The sequence below is a fragment of the Barbus barbus genome, assembly GCF_936440315.1.
Source record: "Barbus barbus genome assembly, chromosome: 43".
Lineage (NCBI taxonomy): Eukaryota > Metazoa > Chordata > Actinopteri > Cypriniformes > Cyprinidae > Barbus > Barbus barbus.
Genome location: NC_136721.1, coordinates 25,271,622 through 25,290,309, shown reverse-complemented (window position 1 = coordinate 25,290,309; position 18,688 = coordinate 25,271,622). Strand labels below are relative to the sequence as shown.

At 37.6% G+C, this 18,688-nt stretch overlaps 2 protein-coding genes across 2 annotated transcripts in view; one reads left to right on the top strand and one right to left on the bottom strand.

Annotated features, from left to right (window-relative positions):
• Window positions 1-18,688, bottom strand: part of LOC306861931 (uncharacterized protein) — a 1,169,885-nt gene that overhangs the window by 117,561 nt on the left and 1,033,636 nt on the right. The window lies entirely within an intron of this gene.
• LOC306862700 (proteinase-activated receptor 1-like) lies at window positions 7,925-16,194 on the top strand (the record flags this gene model as incomplete). Its single annotated transcript, XM_079405619.1, has 8 exons — window positions 7,925-7,961; window positions 8,038-8,136; window positions 8,213-8,305; window positions 8,388-8,486; window positions 8,563-8,652; window positions 11,020-12,046; window positions 15,073-15,139; window positions 16,132-16,194. 8 exons carry the CDS (start codon window positions 7,925-7,927, stop codon window positions 16,192-16,194), a joined length of 1,575 nt encoding a protein of 524 aa, XP_079261745.1.

Here is an 18,688-nt window from a genome sequence, read left to right as displayed (position 1 = left end):
CACACTTGTCAAAAATGGCCGGCCATTGAAAGTGAATGGGGAAGAATGAAAGAAACAACTAGTGTTCAGGAGCATGTTGTGCTTGCAAACAAAGACCTTAGACCTGTGCATGTGTGGATGCATTTATACTCAAGCTATCACACACTGGACAAGCTGAAAACCTTGCAACAACTGAAAAGGAGCAGTCTTCTGATTTTGAGGACCCAGCTGAAGTTGATGTAACGTTCTGGTCGAAGGATGGAAAAAAAAAAGATTATTTTGAAGTCAATGCAGGCCAAAGACAAGGCAGTTTGAGCAAAAAGAAAAAGAAAAATGTTTTGAGTCAATTTGACAACCAGAGGGTTAATGCAGCCTAACAATCCTCCTAACAACTCAAGACCAAAGCATATGAGTCATTCCTGCAGCTCACGTTCTGAAATTTCATTAGGTTTCATTGATCAACAATATCTTAACAAATAGATTGATTTCTAAGAATCTAAGAAAACACTTTTAATTGCAAAAAATATAATCACAAAGGGATTTCTTAACTAAATGCCTTGATTCTACCTAAAAAATCATGAAGAGCGCTACAAACTATACATGAGAGTAGTTTGATATAACATGAAACTTAAAACTATGAACTTGCACAGGAATGCTGTCCTAACCTCTCACAAACCAGTTTTACGATAGTTCTCGCAAATGCTTTGTGAAGTTGCTGGGAAGTCCTCATCTGATCAATTCTTCCTGGAGCTGAAACATTTCTTCTCTGTGAGATATTTCTGAGCTAAAAATATCAAAACAAGATCTGTAAATAATATTGCTGCTGTTGTTTTTAAAGTAGTTTTATTTATGGATGCATGGTTGAGAGAAGTACTGTACATAAAACAATAAAAAAAGGAAAACTTTATATCAGTTGAGTGCTTTATATTGTCATGTTGCATAACTGTATAATCACAAACTCTTCAGTGTGAGACTTTTCTGATGGAAGAATGCTGTTTTTGTAACATGAAATTTACAAAAGATAAGTTGCTGTCTAATATAACATGGTTTTGACTGTAGAGAAAGTAACAGTACATCCTTCTAGATTCAAATGATGTTGTAAGAGATTCTGTGTACTGTTTTTTGGTCCAATAAGTATCGGCCTCTTACCCAAAACGTAGAAGAAAATTATTGGTCGTCCAGTCATTTACATATTCAAAACACTCTGTGAGCTTTGATAATTTACAAGTTTCATCTGGTCTTGTTTAAATATATACAGTAGCTGAGTATCATCGGCATAACAATGGAAACTAGTCCCATGCTTTATGCATGTATATTGAAAAGAGTAGAATGTATGAAAGTTTAAGCATTATGAATGGCAGTTACTGTAAATTAAACGTTTATACAGTATAGATTAAATGCTTATGTTGTGTACTTATAATTGTGTGTTTTGTACTCACACAACTGAAAATATAATACAATGCATGCCATAGTTTAAATGACATTATCATTCTGAAGCTGTGAGCAGCCTCAGGCTTTGAAAGCTTTTTACAACAAAAACATCCTTGAACTAAAATAATGAACATCTTTCCCAGCGTTTTAGAGTGTATTATTGTACTGTATTGTATTAGGCAAGATAGTTATTTTTAGTGGTCATCCAATATGTTTGTCAATGACTGATACACATTCTGTTGATTCAGTGATGAGAACTGATATATTACTGATTTAACAATGGCATAAATGACTGAAATGTCATTTATGCAGACAGTTAAATAGCCAAAAATCAGCTGATTTATCAGTCTGTCATTATTTCATATATTCAAGACATCTTACACAGTCACCTTGATTTTACTTTTTATCGTCTGTGCAGTATTTTATTATTGTTTGTTGCTTTATTGCTGATATTTTTGCTTTCAATGTGCAGTTGTTTATCTTCATTGTAGTGTGTCTGTAGTTTTTCTTCATTGTATTACATCTACATGTCAAACTGTTCCTGTGGTCATCTGATCCTGTAAATACAGTGAATGGACTGAAACCACAGATCACATCCACATCTACATCCAAACTCAACAACAGAATACGTAAGATGTCCACAATGATGATTTATTAGGCTGTAAATACCCAGTTTTACATTCGTACCTTTCACAGTGTTCACACCAAACAGATTTGCTGTTTTTTTTTTAACAAACGAAAATAGATGCCGTTTTCTAATTTTTCTACTATCAATATTAATTAAAAAAAAAAAATGATCGCATTAATTTCAGGTCTGTCACTTTATTATTTCCTGATAAAATAAAGGTAAAATAAAAATAAAACATCATGGACAAACGGACTCAACAACAGTTTCTACCCCAGAGCCATTTGTTACCTGAACACTGCCAAACAATCTACACAGACTCTTGGTCTTTCTTGACCACAATACCACAGACCATTGCATACAGTAGATGCAATATTATTTTCAACTGTCCCTCGTTTGTTAGGGGGACTTCCCCTAACAAAGGGGAAGTCGTGGCCTAATGGTTAGAGAGTCGGACTCGTAATCGAAAGGTTGTGGGTTTGAGTCCCAGGCCGGCAGGGATTGTAGGTGGGGCGAGTGAATGTCCAGCGCTCTCTCCACCCTCAATACCACGACTGAGGTGCCCTTGAGCAAGGCACCGAACCCCCAACTGCTCCCCGGTCGCCGCAGCATAAATGGCTGCCCACTGCTCCGGGTGTGTGTTCACGGTGTGTGTGTGTTCACTGCTGTGTGTGTGTGCACGTTGGATGGGTTAAATGCAGAGCAGGAATTCCGAGTATGGGTCACCATACTTGGCAGTATGTCACTTCACTTTGTTTACATTTAAACTGTACTCCTGCAACACTGTTTTACATTTCCACTCACTACTTTTACATAGGGTTACCGCAATCCAGAGATGTGCATCATCCAGATGTGTAATACCTCACCTCAGCTACTATGCCATTGTATCATAGTGTATAATTTTATCACATTGTCCAATTGTTGTATATACAGTATTTATTTTTATTAGATCCTGCATTTGAATTAATACTGTTCCAATTCCTTTTGATGTTATGTGTGAATAACACCAAGGATTACTACCTAATTTTGTTGTACTCTCTGCAAAGACAATAAAGGAATCTTGAATCTTGAATCTGGATGCAGTGAATTGCAGCAAGACTACACAGGACACATACGACATCTCAAATTGAGTTAACTTCCTCAAAGGGAACTCCGCCATTGCCGGTCCCAAGCCCGGATGAAAAAGGAGGAGGGTTGGGCGTGGGGTTAGCAACCCTTACCCCGAAAAAAAACTTAGCTGCTACAGAAACGCCAAATAGAGAAACAGAGACTAATTTCCAGGAAGCGGGAAGATCCTCGAAAGTTCGGGGACGCATGACGCTAGGTGGTGAAAGCCAAAAGGAAGCCACCAAGCCGATTCTTCTTTCGACCAGGAGAACATATATCGGCACATGGAACATCAGGACCATGTACGAGACAGGCAAGACTAAGCAGGTAGCTGCCGAAATGAAGAACAACAACCTGATCCTACTGGGCATCAGTGAAACCAGATGGACCCATGCCGGGCAGAGGAGACTGATGACAGGAGAGCTATTGCTGTACTCCGGGCATGAAGAGACTGACGCACCCCACACGCAGGGAGTAGGCTTTATGCTATCCAGGCAAGCACAGAGGGCACTGATTGGATGGGAGGCACATGGCTCCAGAATCATGACAGCATCCTTCAACACCAAACAGAAGAAGGTCAACCTCAACGTCATCCAGTGTTACGCTCCAACCAACGACTCCTATGAAGAAGACAAGGATGAGTTTTATAACAGGCTGCAGAAAATCGTCGAAACATTACGAGCCAGAGACATCGTTATCCTTATGGGAGATTTTAAGGCCAAGGTTGGATCTAACAATACAGGATACGAACAAGTTATGGGGAGACACGGGCTGGGAGTGATGAATGATAACGGAGAGAGATTTGCGGAGCTGTGTGCAATCAACAACCTGGTCATCGGAGGTAGCGTCTTTCCTCACAAGCGGATCCACAAAAGCACCTGGGTATCACCAGATGGTGTGACAGAGAACCAGATTGACCATATCTGCATCAGCAAGAAGTTTAGAAGATCCCTTCAGGACGTTAGAGTTAGAAGAGGAGCAGATGTGGGGTCAGACCACCACCTAGTAGTAGCCAGCATGCAGCTGACGTTAAAAAAGAACTGGATGGAAACAACACTACGTAGAGTAAAGTATGATATCAGCCGCCTAAAGATCACCAGTGTCAGGGATGAGTTTAAACTTCAGTTGAAGAATAAGTTTGAGGTGCTACAAGAGCTTCTCGAAGATGAGGAAAGAAACAGTATACAGGCCAACTGGCAGACTATAAAAGAGACACTGAGAACAGTCTGTCAAGAAGTGATCGGAACAAAGAAACACTATCACAAAGAGTGGATCACAGCTGATACCTTGGGCAAGATAAAAGAGAGGAAACAGAAAAAAGGGGCAATAAACAATACCAGGACTAGGGCAGCAAAAGCCAAGGCCCAAGTTGAGTACGCAGAAGCCCACAGAGAAGTTAAGAAGAGCATTAGGAAGGACAATAAAGACTACATAGATGGACTAGCAGCGGAGGCGGAGCAGGCAGCACACAACGGCAACATGAAACAGCTATACGACACGACAAAGAAATTGTCTGGGAAGTATAGCAAACCCGAACGACCTGTCAAGGACAAGGAGGGAAAGATCATCACAGGACTTGCGCAGCAGATGAATAGATGGTCTGAACACTTTGAGGAGCTCCTGAACAGACCAGCGCCACCAAATCCACCAGACATCAACCCAGCCGATGAAGATCTCCTCATCAACTACGACAAGCCAACCAGAAAAGAGATCAGGAAAGCCATCACCTTGCTGAAGAACTGGAAGTCTGCTGGGCCTGATGACATACCAGCAGAGGCCCTGAAAGCAGACCTGAACTCATCAGTGGACATGCTGTACCCACTCTTCAAGAAGATCTGGGAGAAAGAAGAGGTACCGACTGACTGGAAGGAGGGTTATCTAACTAAGCTTCCAAAGAAAGGTGACCTCAGCAACTGTAACAACTACAGAGGTGTCACACTCCTGTCAGTGCCAGGCAAGGTCTTCAATCGTATCCTCCTAGAGCGGATGAAGGATGCCGTCGATTCACAACTACGAGATGAGCAAACTGGCTTCTGGCAGAACCGATCATGCATAGACCAAATTGCAACACTGCGCATCATAGTCGAGCAGTCTTTGGAGTGGAACTCATCATTGTACATCAACTTCGTCGACTACGAGAAGGCGTTTGACAGTGTGGATAGAGAGGTCCTATGGAAGCTCCTCCGGTACTATGGCATCCCATCTAAGATGGTAAACCTGATCAAGAGCTCATATGAAGGCATGACCTGCCGAGTGATCCATGCAGGACAGCTCACCACCAGCATCCGGGTGAACACTGGAGTCCAACAGGGATGCTTATTATCCCCGTTCCTCTTCCTCATCGCCATCGACTGGATCATGAAAACTTCTACCAACGAACGCAGGAATGGGATTCAGTGGACCTTGTGGAGTCAACTTGATGACCTAGACTTCGCCGACGATCTCGCACTCCTCTCCCACAGCCAACAGCAGATGCAAGAGAAGACCAGTGTGTTGGCTGCCGCATCAGCACAGGTTGGACTCATTATCCACAAAGAGAAGACCAAGATCTTTAAGACCAACGCCAGCGACATCAGCCCAGTCACACTGAATGGATGTCCCCTGGAGGAAGTGCAGTCCTTCACCTACCTGGGCAGCATCATCGACCAGCAAGGTGGAACAGATGCAGATGTCAAGGCAAGAATTGTTCTTCATCCAGTTGAAGAACATCTGGGCTTCCAGAGAGCTGACTTTGACCACCAAGACCCGACTGTTCAACTCTAACGTGAAGTCAGTACTGCTGTACGGGGCTGAAACCTGGAGGACAGCCAAAGTAACCAACAGAAAAATCCAGACATTCATCAATAGCTGTCTCAGAAGGATTCTCCACATTCGCTGGCCTGACACTATCAGTAACACCAACTTATGGGAAAGGACCGACCAACTTCCTGTTGAAGCAGAAATCTGGAAGAGAAGATGGGGTTGGATAGGGCACACACTTCGCAAACCAACAACAAACATCGCCAGGCAGGCTCTCAGGTGGAATCCTCAAGGCAAGCGAAAGCGAGGCCGTCCAAGAACCACATGGCGACGTGACCTCGAAGCAGACGTTAAAAGGATGGGCTACACCTGGAATCAACTAGAAAGAATGGCCCAGGACAGAAATCTCTGGAGATCTACCTTTGGCGGCCCATACCCCGGGAGGGGTGGAGGGCATAACTAACTAACTCCTCAAAGGGAAAGGCAGCTCTTTGGGCCCATCAAGGCATTATATAGTGAAATGTTGCAGCTTTACAGAAAACGCTCACATAAACCATCATTCGTCTATCTCTCATTTGGAACTGTGATGTCTGTCGATTACAGCTTGATTTCTCATTTGCTCTGTAGGTTGTAGCAATGAATAAGAATGAATTTGGGCTTAGTGGAGGGTGGAGGGTCCAGTGATGTCACTATATAAAACTGAACCTTTCCTCACAGAAGAGACTGAGCACTCAGAGAGTGAAGAACCACTGTCTGTATAGAGATTTATATACAGTTTGAAAGTGACCACTGATCAGTACTCATGGGGGTCAAAACTATCTTGTTTTCTATTATACTTCTGCATGCATTCACTGCCACCTTTAATGGTAAGTACATCAGTGCAGTTGTGCACGACAGAAGTTTGATTTTTAATTGGTTTTTAACCTTGACTGTATCATATTATGTGTGTAAGTAAGCTTGTTTTGCATAGATTGCTGGTTTAAATTGTGTGATAACTGTGTGATAAAGTTTTTTTTTTTTTTTTTTTACTTTAAATTGGCTTCTTTTTCATATTGGCCTACTATGGTATTATTTTCATTTACTATGGAATTTTTTACTTTAAATCTAAATTGGCTTCATTATTATATACTATGGTATTTTTATAGCACTCCAATTATCATGTTAATTTCAAATATCATATTACCACGGTACAAAAAGAAAACAGTCATAATTTTTCTATGTATTCAGGTTAATATAGGTGTGGTTCTACAAAAACAAGTGTAAACCATGAATTTAAACAGAAATTTAATTTCAGTGCTGTGTTGTATGCCTTGGAACAAGAAGGTTAAACTGTATTTAAAGGATAGTTTACCAAAAAAAAAAAAAAAAAACATACTCGCCCTCATGTCATTCCAAACATGTATGACTTTGTCTTCTGTGAAAAATAAAATAAATTTTGAGAAATGTCATAATTTTTTGCCCATTCAATGGAAGTCAATGGTAGCCAAAACTGTTTGATTACCAGCATTCTTAAAAATATCTTCAGATCTTTCATTTTTGGGTGAACCATATCTTTGAATCCCACCATTGACAACAACTGCATGCTATTTTAAGTTTTTTATGTATGCTAGAAGTTCAGTTGAATTATGATTTTATAATTACATCCACAAATTAATGTTAAAGTCTTGCTGTTATGCCACTTTCTGACATTATATTTTACATAAAGAGCCCATTGCATTTAGGTCACATAATATGGTCATTTCCTGTGAGCACTGGACTCTCAGCAATGCTTTCTATGAGCATGCATGACTTAGGAGTTTGTTTTCTTTTTTTATCAGAATCATTAAAGAATCTACATGAAATGAACAGAGACCCAACTGCTATAAGATGGGCTGCTAATAGTGCACACAGGAAGCGATTTCGCCTAACATTGCAAATGGACCCAATTCCCTCTAGTAGCTTGAGTGTTTCACTGCTGGTGTTTTGGCTTGTTTGGTTTCAGAGAGCTTTGTATGCAGCTTTGAACAGACTCATGAGCCAACTGGTGACGAGTCTTCAACGCAGATGTCCGATGAACTCGGTTCAGGGTCACCAGATAAAGGTATTTCAAATCGGACCCAATTCCCTCTAGTAGCTTGAGTGTTTCACTGCTGGTGTTTTGGCTTGTTTGGTTTCAGAGAGCTTTGTATGCAGCTTTGAACAGACTCATGAGCCAACTGGTGACGAGTCTTCAACGCAGATGTCCGATGAACTCGGTTCAGGGTCACCAGATAAAGGTATTTCAAATCGGACCCAATTCCCTCTAGTAGCTTGAGTGTTTCACTGCTGGTGTTTTGGCTTGTTTGGTTTCAGAGAGCTTTGTATGCAGCTTTGAACAGACTCATGAGCCAACTGGTGACGAGTCTTCAACGCAGATGTCCGATGAACTCGGTTCAGGGTCACCAGGTAAAGGTATTTCAAATCGGACCCAATTCCCTCTAGTAGCTTGAGTGTTTCACTGCTGGTGTTTTGGCTTGTTTGGTTTCAGAGAGCTTTGTATGCAGCTTTGAACAGACTCATGAGCCAACTGGTGACGAGTCTTCAACGCAGATGTCCGATGAACTCGGTTCAGGGTCACCAGATAAAGGTATTTCAAATCGGACCCAATTCCCTCTAGTAGCTTGTGTGTTTCACTGATGGTGTTTTGGCTTGTTTGGTTTCAGAGAGCTCTGTAAGCAGCTTTGAACAGACTGATGAGCCAACTGATGTCAAAAAGTATTTACCGGTGAATCCAGTCTTTTTACCGTCTGCAGGTAGAGGTGGTCATGTTCTTACAAACCCAAAAGACTTGGTTAATCTGTGAAACACAAAGTAAAAATATTTATACAGTAAACTGAGGTGATTCTGTCCCTTCAATGAAAGTCCACACCTAAATTACGAACACACAAATTAAGTTTGTTCGTCATATACAGGGAACATATCTCTTCACAAGACTTGGATTAAACCGCTCAATTCATATGGATTGATTGGTAAAACTTTATAATAACTTTCATTAATAAATCATTAACAAATATTATGTAATGCTCAGCGGATCATTAGTTCATATATATTCACATATCTAGAAACGTGAAATAATGTGTTTGTGAAGTGAAGTGACATACTGCCAAGTATGTTTGTTGATGTTTACCAATAAATGTATTAAACATTACCAAATAATTACCATTTCATGTCATTTAAAATGCTTACAAATGTCATTAAACTTCTAATTCATATGATCATGCACATCTTGAAAATCTACAAATGTTATACAATTATTAAAAGCTTGTGTTAATGCACAACACTTCTGCTGCTATTGAGATGTGATATAGATAAGGTTAGGCTCGATTAATCGATTAATTTCCCGCAAAGAAAATCAACAATTTTACTTAAAAATATTTTATTAAACGAAATGAAATCCACATTTCTATGAAATCCTTTTTTAAAGCAAAAGTGAAGTGCAGCATAGAGTGCAAGAAGCAAGTGTCCGTCTCATAGTTCAAATCACTGAAATCAGTTCAGTATTATAGTGTGAGAATAACAACATATCCACGTGTTCTAGTCTAATAATAATAACATCATCATCAAAAAACACTTTTTAAAGGAGTATTTACCAGAAATATTATTTACCAGAATTTATTTAGGTGAAAAATGTAAATGTGCAGTATTTCTAAAAACAAAAAAATAATTATATATAAAATCAATTAATTGGAGATGCTTTTTATTATTAAAATTTAATGGAACAATTAAAATGGAATCCAGAAAATAATGGAAAACTGAATTTGGTACAGATAAAACTGCAAAACTCAATTAATTAGACAGGTTTTTTGATTAATACATTTTTAAAAACTGAATTTGGAAATAAAACGGATTTCATAGGGTCTTATAATTATAATATTTTTTTTTTTGTGGTAATAAAAATAAGATCTAAGTGAACAATAGCTTTTAAAATGACTTAAAGTACATATATAATAGCAATGATGCAATAATTAATTAGTTCAAATAAAGTATCAAAAGCAAGAAAACATGGTTTTATTGAACAAAACTGTTCAAATACATAATGTATTATAAACAATAGAGCTAATGTAGATTATGCATAACAACAAAGGCCTTCAGGGGCACCGACAGCCACATTACTGTTTAATATTGACCAAGCACCATTTCATTCAAACGTACACTTAATCTTTAATATTTGGCTATTTCTTTAGGACAGAAATGCTACAGCCGCTGTAATTAAATGAATATGTGGAGATCTATCAGTGTAACTCAGAGTGAGGGGTTGAGCTTTTATTTTGAAATCGCGATGTAGTCTCCTGTTTGAGTAGATTTATAAATGATTTACCTCACAAATCTGATGAAATGGCGCACGTTGCGTTCCCAGATGAAGGTTATAATAAACACAAACTCACAACAGCATGCAGAGATGAGTTTGAGACGCTCCACATGTAACTGATAACAGTTTCTGTGGAGCTACTGTGAACGGAGCCGCTGTGAGACGCACGAGCTTAACCTACACACATGGAAATAATTAAAGACCATATACTGTGTGAACTGCATCTCATATAATTATTTAATTCAATCATAGCTTTTGTGAATTCACAATTATGCTTAATTATGATTTTTAAATGGGTTTAATATATCATGCAGCCTTGGAAAATAGTCTAATAATGTGTTTTAAGGTCCGTGAAATGCACCACTTCCGGTGTTTTGCCGGTTAGTCGACGCGAGCAAAATGAAGTCGACGATTTTTAAAAATCGACTAGTTGACTAAAATCGATGAATCGCGACAGCTCTACATACACATCCAGTGTAGTCAGTCCCAAGCTTTTGCGGCATTGTAGAAACGGTGTAGGGCAAATCGTGTCAATACAAATGTAAGAAATTAGGAAAATAAAACAACCTCAATAGAATGCTCAATAGTTACAGCAAATACAGTAGTATACAGCAATTTAAAAAAATACAGTAAGTCTCTGTATATGGGGTCTGAAAATTCACATGATGCAAAGGTTATTACAGTTATTTACTGGAATTTGCAGTATCATACTGGGTGATATACAGGAAATAACTGCAGAAATTACAGAAATGTCCAACAGTGTATGTGCCTCATGCGAACTTTCACTGATTGTTTTCTGTTATTGTTACAGGTTTTTCTGTGAAAGAATATGCAGAACCTTACCAAGTTTACGGGATTTTCAGCATCCCTCTTCAGAATGCAGAAATACACAATGAAACTACCAATGTCTTGAAGACATTTGTTATCTCAGATGAGTCTGTTGCCTTCCTCAAAGGCCTGCTGGTCACACGTGTCATGCCCGCGTTCTACATCATTATCATCCTCATTAGTTTGCCCCTGAATGCTTTGGCCTTGGTGACGTTCACCTGTAGGATTCGAGAGAAGAAACCAGCTGTGGTTTACATGTCTCACCTGGCGTGTGTGGACCTGCTCTTCACCCTGCTGCTGCCTCTGAAGATCCACTACCAGCTGAATGCTTCAGATTGGGTGTTCGGTGAAGCGGCGTGTCGTGTGCACAGTGCAGCTTACTACTGCTACATGTACTGCTCCATACTGCTGATGATGTGCATGAGTGTGGACAGGCTGCTGGCTGTGGTGTTTCCCGTTGCCTCTCTGACCTGGAGGAGCGTAAGGAAAGCCACATGCATATGCACATTAGTCTGGCTGCTGGCACTCGCGGGTACGGTGCCAATTCTCTTAGTGAGACAAACGCTCAACATTAATGACGTGGGTGTTACCTGCCACGATGTGCCGTATCGCACACAGCTGTATGCGTATCTATTCTCCATCCTCTCCTGCCTCTACTTCTTCTTGCCGCTGGTCATCACCTTAGTGAGCTACTCAACCATCATATATGTGCTTAGTGTAAAGTCTGATCAATTTGCAACATCATCCTCATCTTCAAACAGCCGAAGGAGAGCCGTGATTATGACTATCGCTGTGGTGACAGAGTTTCTCACTTGCTTTGCACCAACCAATGGCATTCTGTTGTACCACTGTGTTCATTTAGCTACTGAAAGTTACAGCGGGGAGGAAAATTCTTCATATATTGCTTACCTGTTGGCTGTGTGTGTAGGAAGCGCAAGTGTTTTCCTGGACCCTCTGCTGTACTACTACGGATCATCTCACTACAGGAAGAAATTCTGGTCTGTAATAAGGTATAGAAAAACAAAAACAGCAGTGAGGAAGTAGTTTCAGGAAGCAGTTCTTCTGAATAACACACTCAAAAAATGTATTAGTGTTTTTGTCCTATAGTGCAGCATAAACACCTCTAATCTTATCTCAGTGATTTTACTGCAGGTTAGAAATCATTAATTTAGGGATTCACATACCTTTCCCATCTTGCATCGTGAATATTTACATATATGACATAAAATAAAGACATGAAAATATCTCATTGTTTGCTGTTTCTTGTCTGTATTTTTGTTTTGCATTGGGGGGGGGGGGGGGGGGGGGCTCTTATTCTAGTGATCATAAAATTGTGTTTTGACATTTTGATTTTGGACACACCCAAACCATTGTCTCTTTCTAAACTTTATGACTACAGCATCTCATCCCATGGGCCTTGTGGGTTTAATAAGGGCACCAAATGGACTCCAAATGGAGGTTGAAGGGTCCAGTGATGCCCTTAAATGGTAGCACACATCCTGGCATCCACTCGACCACCATCATTCATAATTTATCTCTTAATAATTTCAATCGATTGTGGCTGAAGGCTCCAGTGATGCTATCATTTTCACACTCAGAAATCAAGAACAACACTATGTGGCTGTGCCTCCATCGTGGGTCTCAAATTTGGCCATTTTAAGCTGTTCTAAATAATGTACATTAGAAACTGCCAGCTGATCGGTAATCATGGGAGTGAAAACTGTCTTGCTTTTAATTATAGCTGTGCACACATGCACTGCAGTTCAACCATGAACCATTTAAAAATAATCTACAATTTCTGAATGCCAAGATTTGGTCAGTTATGTTATGCTGATGTGATGTGAAGTGTTATTTTAGAATTATTTATGTGCAATTATAATATATATTAATATTTTGTATTTTCAGTATCAACTTAAATTTTTAGTCATTGCTATGTGTATTTTTTTTTTGGGGGGGGGGGGGGGGGTGTGATTTTTAGTTTTTTATATTGCTATAATTTATTTTTAATTTTTCTTTTATTATTCTTCAATTTAAATTTCAGTCAATTGGCCGTTTTTAAGTTCTAATTTTTCATCTAATATTTATATTTTACTTTAAATGAGCCTTATTTAAATATTGAAAACTATTTTTAATTGTTTTAATTTTAGCGTTAGTTATCAATAACAGCACTGTGCTGTGTATAATACAGATGGTAATAGAGTGCATTTTAATTCATTCATATTATGAGAGTAACTGTTATTCATGTGTTGATTTGTAAGGTAAGCTGTAGTTGTTTTTAACGGTAAGTACATCAGTGCAGTTGTGCATGACAGGAGTTTGACTTTTAATTCTTGTCTTTTGATGGTGTTTAACCAGGGCTGGAGTGGGACTCATTTTCAGCTCTGGAAAAAAAAATCTACTGAAGTTGGTTGCCTTAAATTTTTAAGTTGGCTCAACTTTTTTTTTTTTCTTTTTTTTTTTACAGTGTATAGTAAAGACAAACTCACGAATCTAATCATGAAGATGTGAATTTAATTCAGTTTCAACTATTTTTACATTATTATTCCAGCCACAATTACTCATAACAATGTATATACATTTATATATGATTAAACATATAACGTTAAATCGTCAGTTTCTTGTTTTACACACATGCACACAGACATTATTTCAAACACGACATGATGCATATTTTTTTATTTCAATGTATCAAAATTCTGACTTGAGATTATATCTCAAAATTCTGATAAGAAAAATCAACTCTTCATTCTCTCTTTTGAGTTTATATCCCACACTTCTGGCATTTCCCCCCCTCAGAATGGACAAACTCGCTATTAAGTTAAATAGAGTTATAAAGTCCGAAATACGAAATATAAAGTTACATTTGCGAGAAAAAATTAGCATTTAGCTTCAAATGGCGTTTTTGACAACAGTATTCTATAAAAATGATTTGCATTCAGATTCTGACATCCAAAGGCACAACAATACATTTTATCTCTTATTCTGTGGATTTTTCCCGTTTCACTCCGCTTGTTACCGTGTTTCTGCCAAGACAATGCGCGCGCAGCTGCAAGTGACGTAACTGTGACGTCTAAGTGATATTGGTCTATTCACAGTTTAAATAAACAACTGTGTTATTGCATCCCCTAAAAATGCAAGCCCGAAAATACAAGGCATTGAAATGCAAGCACTGTTAATTCAATGCATTATTTTTTTCAGTGCATTTCAACTTGCCTTTTTGTTTCAAAGACATTTGTCATTATTATACTTCCATAGGGAACAAAGGCAGACATTATTTTGCAATACAGCCAACTCTAAAGCTCACATCAATCACATATTTAGAGAGGAGGGATAGTGTGGTGATTACTAGGTTAAGATTGGGGCATAGTGCGCTGAATTATGGGCTGGCGATGGTTGGCAAGCATCCAGACGGCAGATGCTTATGTGGAAACTGTGAAACGTAATAATGGAGTGTGTTATTCATCAAACTGCAAGAATCATCATGTTTTCTGAGCTGTTGGAAGCTGGAGTTTCATCTTTAGCTCTTAAATCAATTCTTAATAACAAGGACTATAAAACAACTGGTGGCTGTTGTAAAATGTTTACACCTCACTTACAGACTCAAAACTCATCTGTTTAGCTGTGCATTTGTTAAATGAGCACTGTTACGTCTGAACTGACTGCACTGTATTTTATGTAATCATTCTCTATTCTAAACTGTTTTAAATTCATTTTGAATCATTTTCTATATCATTTTAAAATTCCTTGTTTTATTGCTGTGATTATTATTCTTAATGACTATTTCATTTTCTTTTATGTAAAGCACTTTGAATTACCACGGTGTATGAAATGTGCTATATAAATAAACTTGCCTTGCCTTGCCTTGCCTACGTTAGGCTAAATGAAGCTTGTTCTTTTCTTGTTTCTTTTGTTGGTTTTGATTGCTTCTATTATCCTCTTTTGAAAGTCGCGTTGGATAAAAGTCTCTGCTAAATGACTAAATGTAAATATCTCTGACAAATTCATTCAGTTATTTTATTGTTTTTTCTCTAAACAGCTGCTGGATTAAAATGGAGAAAGGCTTCATCTGGAGTTTTCTGGGTCCTGTTTATATCATACTAGTGGTAAACACTTTTCTTATTTCTCATGACTTTTATTTAATGATCTGGTTACTAACATAAACTCGGTTCCCTAAGATAAGGGAACAAGCATTGCATTGAACGCTTACAGGGTAAACTCCTGTTTACTCTGAATACTGAAGTCTGATTTGTTTATGTTTGTGTAGGTTGTTTAAAGTGACAGCTGCCCCTGATATTCCCTGATTTATTACATTTTAATGAATGTCTGACAGCGCTGACTAAAAGTAGGGACACACTTTGAAACCTTATGAAACACGCATATGTCACTGAAAAACAACCTTGTTTTGATATGAGATATTATTAAGTGTTGCTTTTGATAAAAAAAGCACTTTTCATCATTAAAAGAAACAACAACACATTTTATCCATATTATAGCATATGAACGACTGAAGCCTTCTCTGTGGACACACTGTTTTAGATGTAGTGAGAAGACAACAAGTGTCATAGATTTGATATAATAATGATAAAATTAAACTGAAGGGGATAGTTGTGTTAAATACATTCTATTATTAATCCCCCATAACATTTACAATTGAAAATATTTTCTTTTTTAAACCTAATAGCAGTTACAATTGCTGGACATGCTTTGTCCCATGTGCTAAGAATCATTGTGCTCATCTAAACTGAATGTCTTCCGCACTTAGTCCGTCTGTATTTAGTAATAGCAGCCTGCTCTGTATGATTTTTTTGGAAATCAGTCTGGTACTATGGAATGCCAATCCTGCCATAATTATGAATAAATAAATAAATAAAGAAAGAAATGTACAAAGAAATGTAAAATAGCAAAAATAAATAAATATACAAAGTAAAAAAGCAATATATATATATATATATATATATTTATTTATAATTTTATTTCCTCATTTATGTATTTGTTTTCATTTATTTCCACTTTTATTTATTTTCATATTTATGTATTTATTTCCACATTTATTTATTTCTACATTTGTTTTATTTCTACATATCTTTGTCCGTAGGGTAATGAGGAGGGCGTGTTTTACCGCAGGAATAGCAGTCGAGCCAGAGTAGTCGAGTGGTAAGCTTACAGTGACAACTTGTGCCCAAACGAAGTACAAGAAGTGTAGCCTACACCACGCGCCTGTGGATGGGATGAATGACTTAGATGGGCAATATGGCCAAAATATCAGGGGTTATTATTTCAGGTTCATTGGGGGATTGTTTCGGGCTGGGAAGCGTGCAATCTGTGATCGTATGTGTGCTGTTTTTTTAGGTTTCACTTTCAACACATAGCCTACAAAGCAGCATGTTTCCAAGATTCAGAATTGAAGGAGGCATCAGTTACTGTAGAAGATTTCCCGTGTGGACAATCACCGCATCAACTGATTATAATGGGTTCTCTTGGTGTAGACACGCTTTAGATATGGAATAATCACACGTCTTAGGCTGGAAATATCCTAAATTAGGGCAAACAAAAGGTGTCCATGGGAATGAAGCTGGTGAAACACACACACCATGCATTAAACATACAATCATGCTCATCCAAACAGCCCCTCTCGTGTGCCCTCAACTTTTTGAGCTAACTGCATTTTTTTTAATGTAGCCTAACCAAAAACAACATTGACAGCATCAGAAACAAACCAGTAAACGGATGTCCAGGGGCATTAAAAAATATCATATTAAATGTCTGCATCATTAATATGGAATGCCGTTCTTAATTCCAATCCTTAAATTCAGTTCAAATAATAAAGGCTTGTTACTAGTAAACATCCAATCAGCGTCAACAAAATCCATCAGAGCCATTATTACTGAATGCATTTACACTGTAATTAGCCTACAAATGCATAAAATGTTATGAAATTAAGGTTTTAAATTTTGAAGGCAGAAATATGTCAATATGCTAAGTTAATTAAATGATACGTTTAATATGAAAATAAAACAGACACTAGGTGGCGCCAAGTCTTAACGAGTGAGTTCAATCTGGATTCCTTCAAACAGGATGCACTGATTACGAAAACACCACTTGCTGCCGCGGTCCAGATGTGGATTTGTGTCTGTGATAATTATATGTGGGCCTAATGAGTTATTAAAAAAAAATACAAATCTTTTCATGACAAAATTATCAAAAAGATGGCAGGTAGGGGACATGTTTTTTTGGGAGAACACGACTTATGTTGAGAGAACGACATTTCTCATGCGTTTAATGCATGAATCTTCGTGACCATATAGCAACCTTGGATATTCAGAAATAGATATTACCAATGCATTAATAAAATGTTTTGAATTTAATAAAGATGCCTCTACAGACACACAAACATCTCTAGTTGTGTGTGTGTGTGTGTGATGTGTGTGTGTGTGCATGTTTATGTGGTTTATGAGGACACAAATTTGTATAATGACATGGGTATGACAGAAGTATTACAATATGAAGGTGGTTTATGAGGACACTGTCTATGTCCCCGTAATTCAAAAGGCTTAAAAAACATACTAAATGGTGTTTTTTTGAAAATCTAAAAATGCACAAAGTCTCCTGTGAGGGCTAAGTTTAGGTGTAGGGTTGGTGTAGGGCAATAGCACACACAGTTTGTTCAGTATAAAAACCATTACGCCTATGGAGAGTCCCCATAAACCACAAAAACCAACATGTGTGTGTGTGTGTGTGTGTGTGTGTGTTCTATTTATTGAATGCAATTTCAGTTATTCACATAATTATTTACAGGTGAAAGAATCTGACATTTAAATGTATTTTGCTTGAAAATGCACTACTTTTATAAAAATTTATTCCAAAATGTATTTATAAATTTTTTTATTAAAAAAATTAATTTTTCTCAGTTTTTTGTCCAAAATGTTGTATTTCTGGTGAAACCTATGTGCATTCAAGTGGTGATAAAACATGAACACACGAAGATACAATAAAATAGTTTTTTTTAATTAAAAGCAGAGGCTTGGTTCTTTATTTTGATATATAATGTGTTCATATATTCATAGCAGGAAATATTCTGAGGGCCGTCAAATTTAGCAGAAAATTATCAAAAATGCTGGTGGTGGCTGGAAACTTAAAAAAAAACGCTGACGGGGAAAGAGTTAATTAATTGACATCGACTCTTAGCTAATCATTTAACTTGAAATGTTGCGACGTTGCACGATAAGAACTTTAGCGATTATTTAATACTTTAATAATTTAATATTAATATTTAATTTAATTAATACCTTTTATTCGTGTCACTTCTGTTCTGATGGCACCGTGGCGTGGCAAGCTTTTCAAAAGTGTGGGGGATGGATATGGTTTGTTTGTTAACAATAAAAACGATGAATACAATGACAGAATGGTACAAAAGGTATAACATACAAGATATAAAAAGCTTCCCATTTAAATGAGTGATACTCGAAAAGTATAAAAACACACTCGGAACACACAGAAAAGAAGTCAAAACTCTTGTGAAAATACACAGTAGACTTGCTAAAGAATCAGAATCAGAAACACTTGAATAATCCCAGGGGGAAATTATTTTTGTTACAAACTCCAGATATACAAACAACATATATTAAGAACAAAATATAAAAATATACATATAT